An 18,483-nucleotide genomic window follows, 5' to 3' on the forward strand; every position below is an offset into this window, starting at 1 on the left:
TTTTACAATGTTTTAAAATGTTGTCTTTTTTTTTTTGCATCAGTTTGATTCTAATATTCAATTGCACTTGTTTGTGTTATTACATACAGCAGAATATTAATCGCTTCAGTCTGATTTGGGATTAAGTCATTAAAAAGACCTTAAACCTGGGGAGCCATTAATTTGTTAAATTATTGAGGCATTGGCTGTCCCCCATTTCAAATCCAGTGTACTTGTGACATCCTGCTTTAAGATTAAATATAAATCTCTATAATTGCACCTTTTTCAGCCTCTGTATCCCACATTGCTTCACAAGAAATGGAGCAATTTGTGAAAATTTGGTTAATTAATGGAGGAAACATGTTAGAAAATTGCACACAATAAAATCCTACAATCAGCTATGCGACAAAACCTTGAATTTTGTTGAAACAGTGATTTCCTACCCCCTGCAAACTCAATGCATCTCCCTTGCCCACTTTGATTCTCATCCACGAGGCCCTGTGCAGAGCAACACATGCTACAAGTATGTGGCCAAGCGTCACTATTACTTATTAACATTCCTGCGAAAGCATTGGGTTATTTTTAAAGTGACAAATAAAACTGGAACTGGTTCATGGAACCACAAACATTTGCAATACAAATACAATACACGGGAGGCTACTCAACCTTCACAGACACAGTGTGATAAAAGAAAAATAATTCAGGCAAATATACTTATAAATATATTTCCCTTTGTGGCCCTGATCTGTTAGTGATGTTGGTGTTCTCCATGTAGTTTCAAACACAAATATGTAACTGTTTATCACCCAGACTTTAAGCATTGCCTGCACTTGTCCTGACTGACAGAATTATTCAAGGTGTATCCTGCGATATGCAAAGATAGCCTTGCCTTCCTTTATTCACTAGCTATGGCCACTTAATATTCTCTCCTTCTACTTTCCATACTTCGAGCAAATCCTAGGCAGTGCAAGGACTCCATCTACTCGATGACCTCAGCCCAGCCCCATTCATCCACCCCCTCATTCTTCCTGACGGAATTACTCCCTCCTCCTCTGTCCCTACATTCCCACTAAACTGTTGACTACTTTGCTACCACCATAAATCATTTTCGTACAATTTCAGAATTGAAAGAACATTTCCTGGGCCTCTGCCCTTAAACTAACGAGATCCCCGCAATGTGTTGCCCTTTATAAGCCCACACCAACTCTGCACCGCACACCCACTATTCCCATAACTGGCGATCATGCTTTTGGCATTCTATACTCTAAATAGTATAATTTCCCCCTCAATTTCTTCCATTAAACCCATTGCTTTGGACCAATTATTCCTAAAGAAATTTCCTTTGCTACAAACCAATCTTTTATTCTTCACAATTCTTCTTTGAATTGAATATTTTTCATGCTAACTTAATGCAAGTTGTTGGGAGCAAATCAAAGTTAACAGTTGCATTTAATATTTATGGTGTTAGATTTTCTTTTAAATAGTAAAAAGACAGCAATTCAAATAAGTTAAACGGATCATTATTATGTCTTCCTAATGTGTTAAATCTGGTAACTGTTTACATGCATAAATGGTGCTTCCTGCTAGCACTGTTAATTGTTTAATTTCTCTTTTTTTAGGAATCAAAATCTGTTCTAAACCTTTTTACAAGGATACGGTAAAACTGTCCCAAAGAACACTGCTAAAGCGGATTCCGTCATTCCCAAACATAAGCAGCAGTAAAGTTCATCCGAGCTAACATAACCCCCTCTTCACTGTTTTTGTTCAAGTGGTCAACGCTCTTTCATTGATGAGATTGAGGCTGATTGGACAGGAGAAAGTTGGGACATTAATAACTCATCTCAACACAGGTGGATGAAAAAAAAGCAAAAGGAGTTGTGTTAAGGGATAGAGTTCACTTTATATATATCTATTTGTACAATGTGTACAGAAACTATTTATTGGACTAAGGTTGACACTTTGCTCTGTTAATGCTTGCATGGAAGTGGGAGTTGGATCTAGAATTTCTTTGAATCTTTTGTATAGAAAAAAACATGAAGAGACTTATTTGTATTGTCTTTAAAAATTGAAAAGGAAGACAACTGGTTTTTATTATAAATTAACCACACCCATTCCATGTGATCATTTAACAATATTTGCTTCTGGAGCTGAGGAATGTCATTTTCTGTAATTTACATTGCACTTACGAATCTTGTTCAGTTGGAGTAAAGTCATTACAAATGGGATCCATAATTAAAAAATATTTAACATGCAAGTTTAAATTTTATTTATAAACTACCTTCTAATGATTCCAGTAGTTTGATATCTGCCTTATGTGACTTCCATTCCAAGAGTAGCCACTGTAAATGTCCTCCTAGCATCATCTCAAGATGGCTTCAACTGAGCCCTCATCAGGAACTATTGTATTTCACTTTTGGGATCTAGAGCTGAAGTTGCAGTGTTTTTACATATTTGGCCCAACTTGTAAAAACATCCACCATAATAGTACACATACTTTTTGTTTCTGTTGGACCAAATTGGCTAAACATTCATAATTATTAAACGTGGCTTTTGAAGGGAACAGCTTTGACCCATAGCTCCTTTCCACTTACCAAATACACCAAAGCACACGCGACCTTGAATCTTGGACAACAGCTGTAAACAAAGGTTCTTTACAAGCCTTCTCCTGGTGTAAAATATTACTTTCTGGCAATAAAGGGTTAAGCTAATTTTCTCCTGAAAAAAGTGGACCATTGCTTGGTAGCTACCTCTTAGCAGCAGCCTTTGCCTTTGGTGAAGTTTGCCATTGCCTTTAATGTACCACCATTGACTTTTGTTGAATGAGAGGAAAATAGTACGTAAAGAGCAAGGCCTCAAACCAACACATAGCTTAGCATAGCAACACATAGAGAGGGCAAGAGTAATCCTTGTACCCTTATATACCTCTGACATTTGGACTACCTACATACAGCTTGCAGCATCTGAAAGATACCACTAATGCCATCTCTGCACGATCCTCCAAATTCACTGGAAAGATAAAACCCAGGACCAGGTCCCCTCCTAATTCAATGACCTCTGCATTAACTTCCTTGCTACATGTACTCAGTTGGCACTTTCAAGGCATCCACATTGTTCATATTACCATATCACTGAAACACATTCCATTCCAAGCTCATTCATGGGTGAAAATTATTAGATGAACAGAGAAAAAGATTCAATATGTTCAGAGCCTCCTTAGAAATAAAAAGCACGTTTCTTCCTGGCCCATGACCACTCGAGTGGAGCAATTGTAGTGAGAACCTCAAGTCCATGCACCTGGCTCACGCGGAAGCCCAGTGTAAACAGCGAAAGGAGTGCCTCTCCTCACAAACCACCCATCCACCATCAATGGAAGAGGTACCCATCAGTCACCTCAGGCTCCACAGAACTAGAGTTGAAACAAGTCGTCCTCACTTCTGGGTGCCAGCCAATGGTGATGAGCATGCAGAAAACAGTGGAAAATGGTTCCACTTGGAGCCGAAGGTTGCACTTTCAAACTATAGCTGGTATAGGACAGGAAGAAAAGTTTAAAGAAGAGTATTTACTTAGGGGTGTACAAGTTTGAGCTTATCACAGATTCTTAAACCCCTCAGCATTCTGTTTCCGCTTTGTTTCCCAGAAGACCTTATTCCACTGTTCAAAAAACATAACAGTTTGGAGAAAATTTAAAGATTTCCACTGGTGTTTTGGGCTACAGGTCTTGCTATTTACAAAAATCTACAGCAGAGACTATCCAGCACCCTACCTTACCCTCTGATTATTTTGTTCCATATAATCCCCTCCCATATAATTTATTAATTTCCATTTAACATCTTTACTATTGCTTTTACCCTTGTGCATGACTATTGTCCCTGCTATTGTATTAGAATAGGAGCAGGATAGTCCATCTGGCCCCTAGAGCCTGCTCTGCCATTTACAATGTTCAAGGCTGATCTACCGCTGATCCCAAAGCTCGGCTCCCGTTCTGCACCAATTCATTTAATCTTTTGAAAATGTATCTACCCATTTGAATATTGCCAATGATCTAGCCTCCAAAATCCTCCAGTGTAGAGAATTTTGCATCAAATGCACCACATCTTTGTGCTGACTTTCCTCTTCCTCCTGGAGTTCAAACACAGAGTGTTTCTCAGTGCCTCAATGGTGTTAAAGATTAGAAAACAATATGTACTTTTTGGCAACGACCAGTTTTCTTCCAATAATAACTGTGATGATTGTAAATGTGACCTTGAAGGATTAGCTGCAAGTTTAGTTTTCCTGCCCAGTACCTGAAACCTGCATGTGCACCTACTGCAGTGTTAGAAGGGAGCAAAAAAACTGCCAAATAGCAGCTGTGAGTGGCAGCAAGCAGAGTAGACTGGATGCTAAAGAGCAGCAACTGCAGTAGGAAGAAACTTAAACTCCCCCAACCCAAAATTTAAGAGGGAGATTGCAAGTTTTGCATTCTGTGACAGGAATACATGAATTGAACATCAAGTAGATACGGTAGTTGTTCCCCATAACAAAAGCTTAAAACGTACCTGATTATGATCACGCCAGATATGTGCAATTTAATTAAACTGCTTTGAATAACCACACTAACCAGATGTGGACCTGGGAATTGCACTCCCATGCATCAGTCTTGTGGATGATCCAATTTCCCCACCAACTGTGCCATCCCATAAATTCTTATAGCTTATAGTTTCAGCACATTACTTTCACAATGATCTGTTAACTGTTTTGCCTGTATATTTTGAAGGTAGTGTAGTTTTGCCAACAAAATTGTACTATCTTCCTGAGCTGCACTTTTTAATTATACGTTGGTGTTACAACTATGCCCATCCCCAACCTCACTTAAGATGATAAGCCACTACCGTACATCGCTACAGCAAGATCCAAACAAGGTCTGCTGCAAAAAATAAAGTGCCCTTGCTGCTTCTCCCACTGTTGCCTTTTTAATATTCCCAGAAATTTTTCTAAAATGTAAAGCACAATTATTAATGGGAGAATTATTAGCACAAATTGGAAGCATCAAAGTGCCAAGCCAACTAGCATTATATATTTTAAAAAGTCAGTTCACGATGGGTCTGCGCATGCATACATGTTTAATGAATGAGTATTTTCACACTGACAAAGTAATGGTATCTGAGGCTGTATTCACAACCTGATGGCATAAAAGACAGATGTAACTTCAGAACTAGTTGCAATAGTGGTTAATAACTTTTCTGCACAATATACAAAAGAAAAGTAAAATAAACAGTTATTCAAGTTAAAATTTGACCTTTTTTTAAATATCCTTACTGATCCTAACTTTATCCCAAAAGGAATCATGTACCAAGGTTTTTAGTTTCACAGTTTCAGAGAACAGTAAACTTCTTTTGAATGACATTCATACTTGGAATCCTCCTGGTGTTCTTTCTCTATGATCTTGACAATACTTTAAATGCGAATTTGAAAATCTAGGGAGAAATTACAGATGTGTTATTATGTAGTTCTACTTTTGTAGCCGTGGTCATCCCAAAGTACGCTACAAGCTATGTTAATCATGCCCCATGTGGAATAAGGCAGCCAAGTGAACTGGTAGGTTCATCATTCCAAAATTGTCCGGGGATATTCACACTTCACCGTCTGTATTTAACCAGATACTGTAAATGCCAGTGATTCCAATCGTGCCTCTCCTCAGGTTCCGAAGTTGGATTTGGGGATTTATTTCTATCTTTCAAACAATTCACAGAAATAAAAACATTACAGTGACAGTCTGCATAAATATATGGACAATTAGATAAGATTGTAAATTGGGATCACTTGCATTAGATTAGATTGTAAAGGGCCTGTCCCACTAAGGCGATCTTTTTGGCGACTGCCGACGACTGTCAAAATCGTAGCAGATCGCCAAACTTTTCTTTTACCCGACGACAATGACCACGACAATGCCGAGTCAGGTCGAGATTACAGCGTCTTCTGAAACATCGCTAAAATTCCCACGGTGTCGATGCTTCTCCGGCGTCCTGGTTTTTGCTGAAATCACTGACAAGTCGGTAAGTACTTGAGAGTTTTGAACTATAACACCTTGTATGGGTTACTTAAAAACCAAGCTTCACTGTAACAAGGAATAAACCAGATTTACTTTGTTTACTAATAGCTGTATTAAAAAAAAAAATTTAAAAGTGGTTCAGTGGATTTTTGTGAAAAGTGTGTGGGCATTCTTTGAAAATGTAAGGGAGATGCATATCTGGTTTCTGGGTTGAATATCTGGGTTTGGAGCCCACTTTAAATGTAATTTACTGAGGCCAAAAACATCGCGAAAATTCCCACGCTTACCTGACCGTCAAACTGTCGCCTCCAATCTACCTGTCAAATATCCTGACGGTAAATAAATTGGTTAAACACAAGCATTTTATGGTATTTTGAAATGACTTTACTTATTTTAATATTATGTGCTTCTAAATGCATCTTAAGAGAACCTATCAAACCTGGGGACAGCATGCGACAGTGACCGCAAGAAGCTACGATACCTGGCGACAAGCCAGCTGTCGCCAAGAGATTTCAAACCGTTTGATTTCTCGGCAACGCGCCGAGATCCACTACGATCTTTGGAAGATTCCTCACGATCATGCCCGCGACAGCCTAGTCGCCGGCAGTCGCCTTAAAATCGCCTAAGTGGGACAGGCCCTTTAGTCAGGATAACTCACTTTACATTGATATTTTTAGTTTGGTACCACCCAGTAGCACAATTAAATTGGCAGATCTCCACATGCATCAGTATTTCATGTTGTACATCACTGAACTCCAGAAAATACGTGTTATAAAATCATGCTTTAAATTTTTGAATAAAAATTACCTCCACTTTTTGTAAAGCATCGAACCCAGGAAATCGCTTCATAGGTCCCTTTTTCAACTATTCGCACGTATTTGATCTATAACAATCAAATTACAGTATTGAGATGTTTGTGGTGTAATATGTAATATTTCACTGAAGAAAATTATATTTGTATTGGACAGTGGTTGTAGAGAAAAATTATGTGGCTGCCTAGAATCTGTTATAATGCATCCAATATGAAACATAATGACTCCCACAGCTATCTTGACTACACTTCTTCCCACCCTGTCTCCTGTAAAAAACTCTATCCCCTACTCCCAATTCTTCCGTCTGCGCCCAGGATGAGGTGTTTCATACTAGGGCATCAGAGATGTTCTCATTCTTTAGGAAACGGGAGTTCCCCTCTTCCATTATAGATGAGGCTCTCACGACGGCCTCCTCTATATCCCGCCGCTCCGCTCTTGCTCCCCCTCTCCCCATTCGTAACAAGGACAGAATTCCCCCTTGGCCTCACCTTCCACCCCATCAGCCAGCGTATACAACAAATTATCCTCCAACATTTCCGTCACCTCTAACGGGATCCCACTACTGGTCACATCTTCCCATCTCCTCCCCATTCTGCTTTCCGCAGAGACCGTTCCCTCCGCAACTCCCTGGTCCACTCGTCCCTTCCCACCCAAACCACCCCCTCCCCAGGTACTTTCCCCTGCAACCACAGGAGATGCAACACCTGTCCCTTTACCTCCCCCCTCGACTCCATCCAAGGACCCAAACAGTCTTTCCAGGTGAAGCAGAGGTTCACCTGCACCTCCTCCAACCTCATCTATTGTATCCGCTGTTCCAGATTAGCAACATGACTATTAATGGTACTTAACTCATAGGACTTCTTTCCGTTCTTTAGGATTTGTTGAAGGAAATTGCTAATTTGTGAAAATATTTCTTCTAACAGGGCAAGATTCACTCAGGAGGTTACTGCATGGGGATGCAGTAACACATCCCCAAGACTATCAAGAGAGACAGAATTAAAGCAAGAGAACAGTGGGTGGGGGTGACAAATAGCAAAAGCAAGAGGGAAAGAGAATAAGTAATAATTTCATCAGATCAGTCATTTGGATTCTGACAAAAACTGGGTAGGGTGGTAAGGAAGGCATATGGCATATTTGTTTTTATCAATTGGGGCATTGAGTATGGTCATTGGAAAGTCATGTTGCAGCTGTATGAAACTTTAGTAAAGCCACATCAGGAGTATCTGGTCACCTCATTACAGGAAGGATGTGGAGACCTTTGGGAGGATGCAGAAGAGGTTCAACCAGGATGTTGCCTGGATTAAGGAGGATAAACTATAATGTGGACAAAAATTGATTGTTTTCTCTGGAACATAGGTGGCTGAGGGGTGACTTGATAGATGTATCTATATCAACTTTTGAGAGGATTAGATAAGGCAGACCATCACAGTCTTTTCCCCAGGGTGCCAATGTCTTAGAGGGCATAGGTGAAAATGGTTTAAAGGAAATGAGCGAGACAAGTTTTTTAAAACAGTGTAGGTGCCTGAAACGCACTGCCAGGGGAAGCAGCAATGATAGCAAAATGTAAGGCATTTAGACAGGCACGGGATGGAGTAGAGAGACGACATGAAAACAGAGGAATTAGTTTAAATTGGCATTAAGGTCAACACAGACATTATGGGCCAATGGGCCTGTTCCTGTCCTGTATTCTATCTTAAGGCTGATTTGAATTGATTTGGGATTCATCACTGTCTATCTTCTCTACAGTCTATGCAGACAGTCTGAATTTAAACTCAAGGTTTCTTATTATTAGATCAGAATTTCAAAGCCAAAGATTTGTTCACAAGTCACTTGAAATAATTGGATTTGAAACCGAGAAACATTGCATTTTAGACAGTTGTTGTTAATCACTCATTCTCGACATCCCACCAATGGTGTTGTGATGTGTACGGAGATGACAGATTAGACCAATCTGGGCTGAAATGTTCCTTCCACACAGGTGGCAGTGGTGCAGGGATGCTGTAACAGACATAGTTCCTGACCTTTGAGATTCTCTTTTCCTGTTCACTTCTTCCATTCTGGCTTCCTCGAGTACCATTTTCTGGTACGGCAAAAAAGGATGATCCAATGGGTGGCACAGTGGAGCAGAGGTGGAGCTGCAGCCTCAGCGCAAGAAACCCCAGGTTCAATCCTGACTACAGATGCTGCATGTGTGGAATTTGCACGTTCTTCCTGTGACAGTGCGGGCTTCCTCAGGGTGCTCTGGTTTCCTCCCACATTCAAATGATGAGGTTTGTATGTTAATTGGCCTGTAAATTTTCCCTCGTGTGTAGGACATAGAACTAGTGTATAGGCGATTGATGGCCGGCATGGACTTGGTGGGCCAAAGGGCTTGTTTCTGCACTGTATATCTAAACAAAAATCTCTAAACAATGTTTGTAATTCCCAGTGGTGCATGTTAATGTTGACAGTCTACAGGGATGTTCTAAGACAGAGTCTTTGAATTTCTTTATCTGACCACCATGTGATCATTTGCCCTCAGCCAACTCTCTGTAAAATAGCTGCTTTGATATTCTGTAATCAGACATTCTTCTGACATGTCCTGCCCACTTGATCTGTGACACGTTCAACAATGTATAGATGCTGAGGAGGTTTGGCTGGGACGAAATCTGTGTGACTGGAATCTTGTCTTGCCACTTGACGTGGGGAGACAGGTCATGTGGAAATAGCATGTCTGCTGTGTACTGTCCATGTCTCACAAGCATAGACTAAGGCAGGTATAACAACAGCATGTTACACCTCCAACTTAGGCTGATTCTTCTTTGTTCCTTCACTTTACTTCTCAGTTGCCCAAAAGCAGAATTAGCTTGTGCTATCTTGTTGACTTCATCACTAATATTGACTGATCTTGATAGAGTGCAGACAGGTATGTGAACCTGTCCACTACTAAAAGCCTCCAACCATCCACAAGAGAGTTTGGTTCTGTGCATAGGGCGTTTGGTGCATAATTTCTGTTTTCTTAGAGCTAATTGGGAGGCCAAAGTTGCCACAGACACCTACAAATTTGTCTAAAGTATCCTTGCAATTCAGCTTCCAGGTTTGCATTGTTCAGTCGTCAACAAAGAATAAGTCCCTTTTGGTGATTGCTCATACTTCCTTTTGACCGACACTCTCCTTAGATAAAAAGAGCACTGTCAAAGTTCTGAGGTTGATTCCATCTATACCAGAGTAGGTGCCAGCAAGATATCACATAGTATGATGTAAGGCAGTGGCCTTTCATTACATGCATAAGGACTATGCAATTTAACTGCAAGAATTAAGCTATCTCTTCCATGTCTAGCAGTGCTATTCATCAGTACAATTTTATTCATTTTAGGAAATATGCCATAAAAATAATTAATTAAATTCATCATCTTTCTGATATTGTAAGGATAAGCAGGCAAATTGGACGAGCTTAGATGGGGCATCTTGGTCGGCATGGGTGAGTTGGCCCGAAAGGCCTGTTTCCATGAAGTACAACTCTAAATGCACTATTTAGTAAAGAAGAATGAACTATACCTGCAAACCTGATGCTGCAAGGTACTGGATTTTGAACTTTACTTTGATTGGAGGTTTCGCTTCAGGTTCCTCTGCCTCCACACTCGGTAGTCCCAGATGAGCCTTCATTGCAAACTCTTTCCCTCCCTTAAACAATGATAATGCATCATTAGCCATATCTTATTCTAGAACAAGTTTTCATTAAAGACAACTCCTAATTGTTAAATGGCTATTCCCCATAATTATTTGTTATCATTGTTATATAACCACAGCAAATAAACTGTGTTCAAGGTATTGAAGGAAGATATTGGTCTCTAGTGGAGTCATCAACTCGTTGTAAGATCTTTGTATCCACTATTTGATTTTTGTTTTGAAATTACCACAAAATCTAATGCATGAAACTTAACCCTTTTTAAAAATCCTCAATATGAATTATACAGAGGCCTAAGAATATGTTTCTATAACAGATGGACACAAAATTGCTGGAGTAACTTAGCGGGTCAGGCAGCATCTCTGGAGAATAAGGCTAGGTGATGTTTCGGTTGACCCATTGCAGTACACGGAAATCTGGGACGGATCTCTATGTGTTCAGCTAATTTTAATTAAAATCCATGATATTCATAGACATGGACAAGGTTCTTCAGTTTACTCATTGAAGCAAAGCTCATTTCATGAAAAGTTATGGTTTCCATGGTTTCAAATAAGCTGCGTCCCGTTTTCATATTATAAATAACTTTTGAGGGGTGACCTCTATAAAACAGCTAATTATAGACTTGTTAGCTGAAGAATAACAACTATAAAACAAAGTTAACACAGCAAAATACCCAAAATGAATGAACTAGACCACTATAAAATGTCACATCACCAAGCCACAAATATGTAAATGATTTGGTTCTTAGAGAGGTTTTAAGAAACATCTTAAAGTAGAAGTGACGAATGAGGCAGAGGCTTTACAGAGAATTACAGAGCATTGAACCAAGGCAGCCAACACATGGCTCCCAGTAGTTCAGTGATTAAAAGCATTAAATGTGTCAATCCAGGAGTGCTAAGATCTCAATGGTGTTAGGGCTGAAAAAGGATAAAGAGTAAGTGTGACCACAGATGAATTTAAAACATTGATAAGGATGTTAAATTAAAATCGTAATTGAATGGGGTCCAGCATAGTCCTGCAAGCACATGAGTGGTGAGTTACAAGTGTTGGCACAAAGTACTGTTGCAGTGTTTTGGATGAACACAGTATTTGGTGAAAGATAGGAGTTTTGGAATATCAAGTCTAAATGTAACAGATGCATGAATGAGGATTCCAGATAGATCAGCTCGACAGTGTTAAACATCAGTGCTGCTATGAAGTTGAAAGTAGAAAGGCTAAGTGATCTCATGGATACATTGTCAGCAAACTCATAATAAAGGTTAAAAAATAACACCAAGATTGTGGAATGGACAATCACAGGGCTCAGCTTCAATAAGTGGCCTGGAAGAGGGATGGAAATGCTGAATAGGGAACAAAGTTTGAGGTCGGAACCAGAGAGAATGGCTTCAATCTTCCACATATTTCATCTTGCAAATGAAATTATCAAACTAGCTTTAATGATAGAAAAGATGCACAGGAGTTGACAGGATGCAAGTTTGCTCTGTCCCCCCTTTTGGCTTACCTGTCCCCCCTTTTGGCCTACCTGGCTTCCAGTTTAGAATACAATGATATGGGGTGGCCCATTATTTGTAAGGAAGGGTGATTTTGGGAACTACTAATAGCTCAAAATGTCAGGCATTAATGTGAATCTGACCACCATCTGTTGTATGTCCAAGGTACTATAGAAAAGAGAAGAGCTGTGCCATTAGAAAATAGTATCAGGGATCAGGTTCTGAAGGAAGTACACCAAGCAGATATTCAATGGTATCTGTAGTTTCAGTTTCATTGATTTTTGCAACAGGTGAAGCAGTGAATGAATTCTACTGCACATCATTGATAGCTGTAGAAACGGTTAGGCTTTTATCAATAATAACTCAGAAGAAAATAGGTTTCATTTTTAAAATTATGCTTAAAATGTTTTTCCTTTTGAATTAGCAATGACAGTTATGAAAACCAATAATTTATGGTGCAATTTAATATTGAATAATTACCATAGACATGGTTTGTTCTAGCTGATATACTTCTTACAGATCAGTAGGGACCAATGAGGTATTAGAAATATAACTATTTTCTTAATGCAAAATTCAGACATAGTAGATTCCACAGCAAGAAGCGAAGTTAGAATACAAAAGCATAAAAAGACATATTCATTTTAGACTCATCTGTCATTAATAGAGTGAGGTGTCAAAGTTAATAGCATACAATCCAGATTCATTGTTTCTGACAGAGCTAAGGTCTGAAGTGAACAAACAATTTTAATGTTGCCAGTATTTGAAGAAATGCAAGCATAAATATAGAACAAGATTTCCTGCTGTGATAAAAGACATTCGTGGTATTCCAATTATTCCAGATTCCCATATGAAATGAGATGGAAAAATATTTTACAGTAACTTACTTTAATTGAATTTATGGACCAGATGATAGCACTGTCTTCAGGAGCCCACACTACAGAACCTTTAACAGCGCTGAATCTTGGGGATGAAGCATCACTAGGGACAGGGATAATAATGATGACATCTGTAGCTACGAGACGCTCCTTGAATTGCCCTTTTACCTGCAACATCACAGACAATCAACCAGAGAAAATCTTTTCCTATTTTAAAAAAATAATTTGATGGCTTAACATACAATTCATTGCCCGAATGATGCTAACTAAATTATTTTTAGTAATTATTTGCTGTATGGAGAGTGCAGAGGAGGTTTACACGGATGTTGCAAGGCTGAACAACTTTAGCTGTGAGGAAAGATTGAAGAAGCTGGCAATGTTTTCTTTGGAGCAGAGCAAAGGGGAGCTCTAATTGAGGTCTATAACATTTTGAGTAACAAAGATAGGATTAGAGGGGAGATGAGAAGAAAAACAAATCACAGTGGGTGGTCGGGTCTGGAGGTCACTGTTAGAAAGAATGGCAGAGATAGGAACCATCAACACACATAAACAGTGCTTGGATATGCATTTGACGAGCTGTAATTTGTATGGTTATAAACCAATTGCGGGGAAAATATGTTGAGCTGGGTAGCTCTCCATCAGCTAACATGGAAATAATGAACAAAACAGCCTCCTGTGATGCAAGATTTATGTGGTTCTAAAATGTTAGTGCACGTTTGGTGCATATAAATGCTTCGTGCACATAAATGCTGTCAATTTCTCAAGCTAGGGAAAATAAAACGTTTCAAGATGATTTATTTTTGTTCTTCATCTAATTACTCAATGAGGAAACTATGTCAGGTGACAACGGATTGCAATGCCTTGATACTGACTCTTTTCCACGTTTGGAAAAGATGAAATATCTCCAAAACCGTGGAACATAGAACTGTACAGTACAGGAACAGGCTCTCGGCCAGCAATGACTGTGCCAAGTTTTGACACATTTTTACACAATAGTCAACCACGCCAAAGAGAATAAATAGAATTTATTTCTAAGTCTCTTCACTATGGGATGCAATACACTTGAAGGATCTGGAACTGTGCAAGTTTCCCACTGAAATGACCATGTTGAACCCCATCTTGAGCTTCAAAGTCAAAGATTAAAGGACAATTTCCTTGACCTCAGCTCTTACCATATGGAAGGTCGGCTGAGACATTGAAACAATTTCCTTGACAATTCATATGACCAGGGAATAATGCAAAGACATGGGAGGTTGGGTGGGTTAGGAAAAAGAGGGAACAAAACTGTTTTATAAGAATGATATGTTTAATGAGATTTCTTATATGGCACTGGGAAAAAAATAGACCAACTAAAGCATCCAATCTATTTCATATACACAACCATCATTGGCTCCCTACTCAAGTTCCTTACCTTTGTTATGATCTCCAGTCTGCTGTGTGCATATTTCTGTACAGTTGCTTCAACTATTATATAAGGGCTGACCTGAAAGACATGTGCTAAAGATAATCATTTCTACATCAATAATTTTACAACTCAATTTATAAGAAATCTATGCTCTATTTTGCTTGTTTCGTACATTAAAATCTAGAACATCATTTTCACGGCTTTTATTACTTCAAATTTAACTTTGCACCAAAAAAGCGAATCCTGCTACAATCTATAAATTACTAAAAGACTAAGCTCTTCAAACATTTCTATAATCAAAAATCTATCATTTTCAGTTTTACCTTCAGCTGTCACCAGAAGGCAACAGGTCATGGCGGCACAGTGGCACAGCTGAAAGAGCTGCTACCTCACATTGCCAGAGACTGGGACCAATCCAGTGCCCAGACCTCGGGTGCACTCTGCATGGAGTTTGTACGTTCTCCCCATGACCACATGGCTTGAAGGGCCCGTTTCCATGCTGCATTTCGAAACTAAACACATATTATTGACAAAATGTAGATCAAGGAGTGACCATGTCTGACCCGAAATGTCACCCATTCCTTCTCTCCAGCCATGCTGCCTGTCCCACTGAGTTACTCCAGCTTTTTGTGTCTATCTTCATGTTCATTGAATACCCCGTTTTATAAATTTATATAATTTATAGACAATAGATGCAGGAGTATGCCATTCGGTCCTTCGAGCCAGCACCACCATTTAATGTGATCATGGCTGATCATTCTCAATCAGTACCCGGTTCCTGCCTTCTCCCCATACCCCCTGATAGATTATCTTTTCGATTGAATTATTAATTTGGCTTATTTAAGTACAGATGATTCAATGTGTAAGAAGGAACTGCAGATGCTGGTTAAACCGAAGATAGACACAAAAAGCTGGAGTAACTCAGCGGGACAGGCAACATCTCTGGAGAAAAGGAATGGGTGACGAAATATCGCCCATTCCTTCTCTCCAGAGATGCTGCCTGTCCCGTTGAGTTATTCCAGCTTTTTGTGTCTATCTACTGATGATTCAAGGATGAGAACAACACATAGCAGCATGATGTATTATAAACTCATTCATGTGATACCTCACATGCCCAAATCATCACTTGGATGTTTTCTGAGAAACTTTCAAGTATTATAATAAACGTTAGACATTAAGACATTAAGACAGTAAGACAGTACGACATTAATAAAATCAGTCATATCTCACTTGATTGGTAACTCGGTACGACATCAATTCAAACTCTTTATCTGGTGGGATGAAGGAGATGACACGTTCATTCTCAAAGCGAGATAGCCGAACACACGAATGGAATTTTATATCTTCAAAATCCACAACAATAGCTGTTTTAGAATGAGAGAGTAAATATTAATAAGGATCAACTCTTTTTTTCTCATTTGATCTATAAATTAAATACAAGTCAGCGTAATTGTTAAATATTCTGCAGGAACCCAGATCATCTGAGTGTACATTGATTTGGATTCAAATGGAAACATTTGAAAATGTACAGAATAACAGAGTGATTTCTGGATAAGGATATAATTTCAGTTTGATACTATATCCCGAATCGCTGATATTTGTATTAAATGGTGTTGGTGTATTTTACACACGCGTATGTAACGTAACATGTCACATAACATTGATGCAACAAACACTGCTGTTAGTTGAGAGTTTACCACCTAAAAGTATGTCCCACTAATAGCCCTTCCTTCATTTGCCTTTCCAAGCAGTAACAGTGAGGTTGCTTTGAATAAAACAACATTATATTGAATTCATTCTCAATTGATGATCTGGAGAAAAGATATATTGCAAATAGTAGTCATTGAATTTGGGTGCAATTTGAATTCGGGAAAACATTGCTCCTCCAGATCGTCACCTTACAAGAAAATAATAGTGCTCATCACTCCAAAGTAACAATTTATAGACTCAATAAATACAAGTGAAATACAAACGAGAGCCACAGATTCAAGAATGTTATCACATAAGCAGCCGCAGTTAAAATCACTAACACAGGATTATAGATTTTAAAAGGTTATTGGGCTCTGAAAATATGTCGACGAGCAATAATTTCTATTTGAAAGTAGAGATTTGCTTTAATCTCCACTGCGTTACCCAAAATGGTAGTGAAACCAGATCAGCAATAACTTTTAAAAGGGACAAATATATTTAATTGGGCAGGAAAACAGATACAGAGCAGTGGTACAACATACAGTGGTAATAAGCAGGATAATGGATCTAATTAAATCAGTCATTCACAATAGCCAGAGGCACAATGATCTGAATGACAATGAGTTTCCATCTGTACTCACTTTTTGTGTTTGGAAAAGTAACAATAAATGCCTATATGTAAACTGTTAAATATATATATATTTTGGCTATATATACTGGCTTTTCGTACTTGTTAATAAATTTATCAAGCTCAGATAAATAGGGTCAGTGCGAAACTGGTCTGCTCAATAGGTCATTCTTTGGGTTCCAGCAATTTTCCTCCTGAGCAAATGTACTTACTTTGATTCTGGTTGAAAAGAGCATTGTCATTAAAGCATAAGCTGACTTCAGGCATCCCACTCAGGCAGCAATTAATCACAATTTGCCCCAGAATCTCACTGTTCACCACGGAGCCCCGAGTGTTTACCTGCAAAAATTCATATTATTAGAAAGAAAAAGCGCTTCACAAGGTTTACTATTTAATCAGTGGCTTTGATTCTGAATATTTATTTGACGAGAGTTTAGCAACATAACTTCAGAATGTCCCTGCTTTCCTCTCTATACCCTCCCCTTCCCAGTTCTCCCACTAGTCTTCCTGTCTCCGACTACATCCTCTCTTTGTCCTGCCCCCTCCCCTGACATCAGTCTGAAGAAGGGTCTCGACCCAAAACGTCACCCGTTCCTCCTTCTCTCCAGAGATGCTGCCTGACCCACTGAGTTACTCCAGCATTTTGTGTCTACCTTCGATTTAAACCAGCGTCTGCAGTTTTTTTCCTACTGAATATTTTTACTGTCATGCAGAATGTGACTGCTTCCAATTCGCCAACTATACAGTTTTATGGGATGACAGGAGGGTAACAACCTTTCCTAGTTTATGATCTAGAATTACATGGATGTCACAGCACAGAAACATTTATTATGCCAACCATCTTAAGGAAACCACAAATTTGAGAAACACACTGGCTCCAAATCAAATGATAGATGCACAGAGTGAGCAGAAACAGTCCCTAAATAGAACTCTTTCGGACAACGTATACAAGAAACTGTCCTGAACTTCTCCTGATTCCCTCTCTTTCTCTCGGGACCATTTTATATCCAAGTTGGTACCATTTCCATAACTGCCAGCCTTTAATCTTCTCCAATATTCTTATGTGTGATACCACACACTACATAAAATGGTCAATATATATTCTGTCCCTCCTTTCTTGCCTATCTGTTCCTTACAACTGATTGTGCTTTTGTTACTGCCAGTTTCAAACCAAGTTTATGATTATGCAGGTTTCATTAGATCATTACAAATAGAGTTAGGCATTAGAAATATGTCAATAGTTGTCCCACTTTTTAAGAAAGGAGGGAGAGAGAAAACAGGAAATTATAGACCAGTTAGTCTGACATCAGTGGTGGGGAAGATGCTGGAGTCAATTATAAAAAACGAAATTGCGGAGCATTTGGATAGTAGTAACAGGATTGTTCCGAGTCAGCATGGATTTATGAAGGGGAAATCATGCTTGACTAATCTTCTGGAATTCTTTGAGGATGTAACTAGGAAAATTGACAGGGGAGAGCCGGTGGATGTGGTGTACCTTGACTTTCAGAAAGCCTTTGACAAGGTTCCACACAGGAGATTAGTGGGCAAAATTAGAGCACATGGTATTGGAGGTAGGGTACTGACAAGGATAGAAAATTGGTTGACAGACAGAAAGCAAAGAGTGGGGATAAATGGGTCCCTTTCAGAATGGCAGGCAGTAACTAGTGGGGTACCGCAAGGCATGGTGCTGGGACCACAGCTATTTACAATATATATTAATGACTTGGATGAAGGGATTAAAAGTACCATTAGCAAATTTGCAGATGATACAAAGCTGGGTGATAGTGTGAACTGTGAGGAAGATGCTATGGGGTTGCAGGGTGACTTGGACAGGTTGTGTGAGTGGGCGGATGCATGGCAGATGCAGTTTAATGTGGATAAGTGTGAGGTTATCCACTGGTGATAAGAAT

General features: G+C 39.2%; 2 protein-coding genes across 5 annotated transcripts in view; one reads left to right on the forward strand and one right to left on the reverse strand.

Moving 5' to 3' along the window:
* LOC144598385 (fizzy-related protein homolog) overlaps positions 1–6,426 on the forward strand; it is a 53,396-nt gene extending 46,970 nt beyond the window's left edge. For all 4 annotated transcript variants that reach the window (XM_078408507.1, XM_078408504.1, XM_078408506.1 and 1 more), the window contains one exon: positions 1,599–6,426. In XM_078408507.1, coding sequence (XP_078264633.1) covers positions 1,599–1,640 — 42 coding nt within the window. In that variant the 3' untranslated portion in view covers positions 1,641–6,426. The remainder of the gene's footprint in view (positions 1–1,598) is intronic.
* Positions 2,021–18,483, reverse strand: part of LOC144598386 (AP-1 complex subunit mu-1-like) — a 28,942-nt gene continuing 12,479 nt past the window's right edge. The window contains exons 6-12 of the mRNA XM_078408508.1: positions 16,786–16,912; positions 15,487–15,620; positions 14,263–14,334; positions 12,861–13,019; positions 10,357–10,482; positions 6,815–6,890; positions 2,021–5,432 (exon numbers count right to left, since the gene is read on the reverse strand). Of these exons, the coding sequence (XP_078264634.1) occupies positions 5,413–5,432; positions 6,815–6,890; positions 10,357–10,482; positions 12,861–13,019; positions 14,263–14,334; positions 15,487–15,620; positions 16,786–16,912 (714 nt within the window). The 3' untranslated portion in view covers positions 2,021–5,412. The remainder of the gene's footprint in view (positions 5,433–6,814; positions 6,891–10,356; positions 10,483–12,860; positions 13,020–14,262; positions 14,335–15,486; positions 15,621–16,785; positions 16,913–18,483) is intronic.

This window comes from Rhinoraja longicauda, chromosome 11 (assembly GCF_053455715.1).
Source record: "Rhinoraja longicauda isolate Sanriku21f chromosome 11, sRhiLon1.1, whole genome shotgun sequence".
NCBI classification, from domain to species: Eukaryota; Metazoa; Chordata; class Chondrichthyes; order Rajiformes; family Arhynchobatidae; genus Rhinoraja; species Rhinoraja longicauda.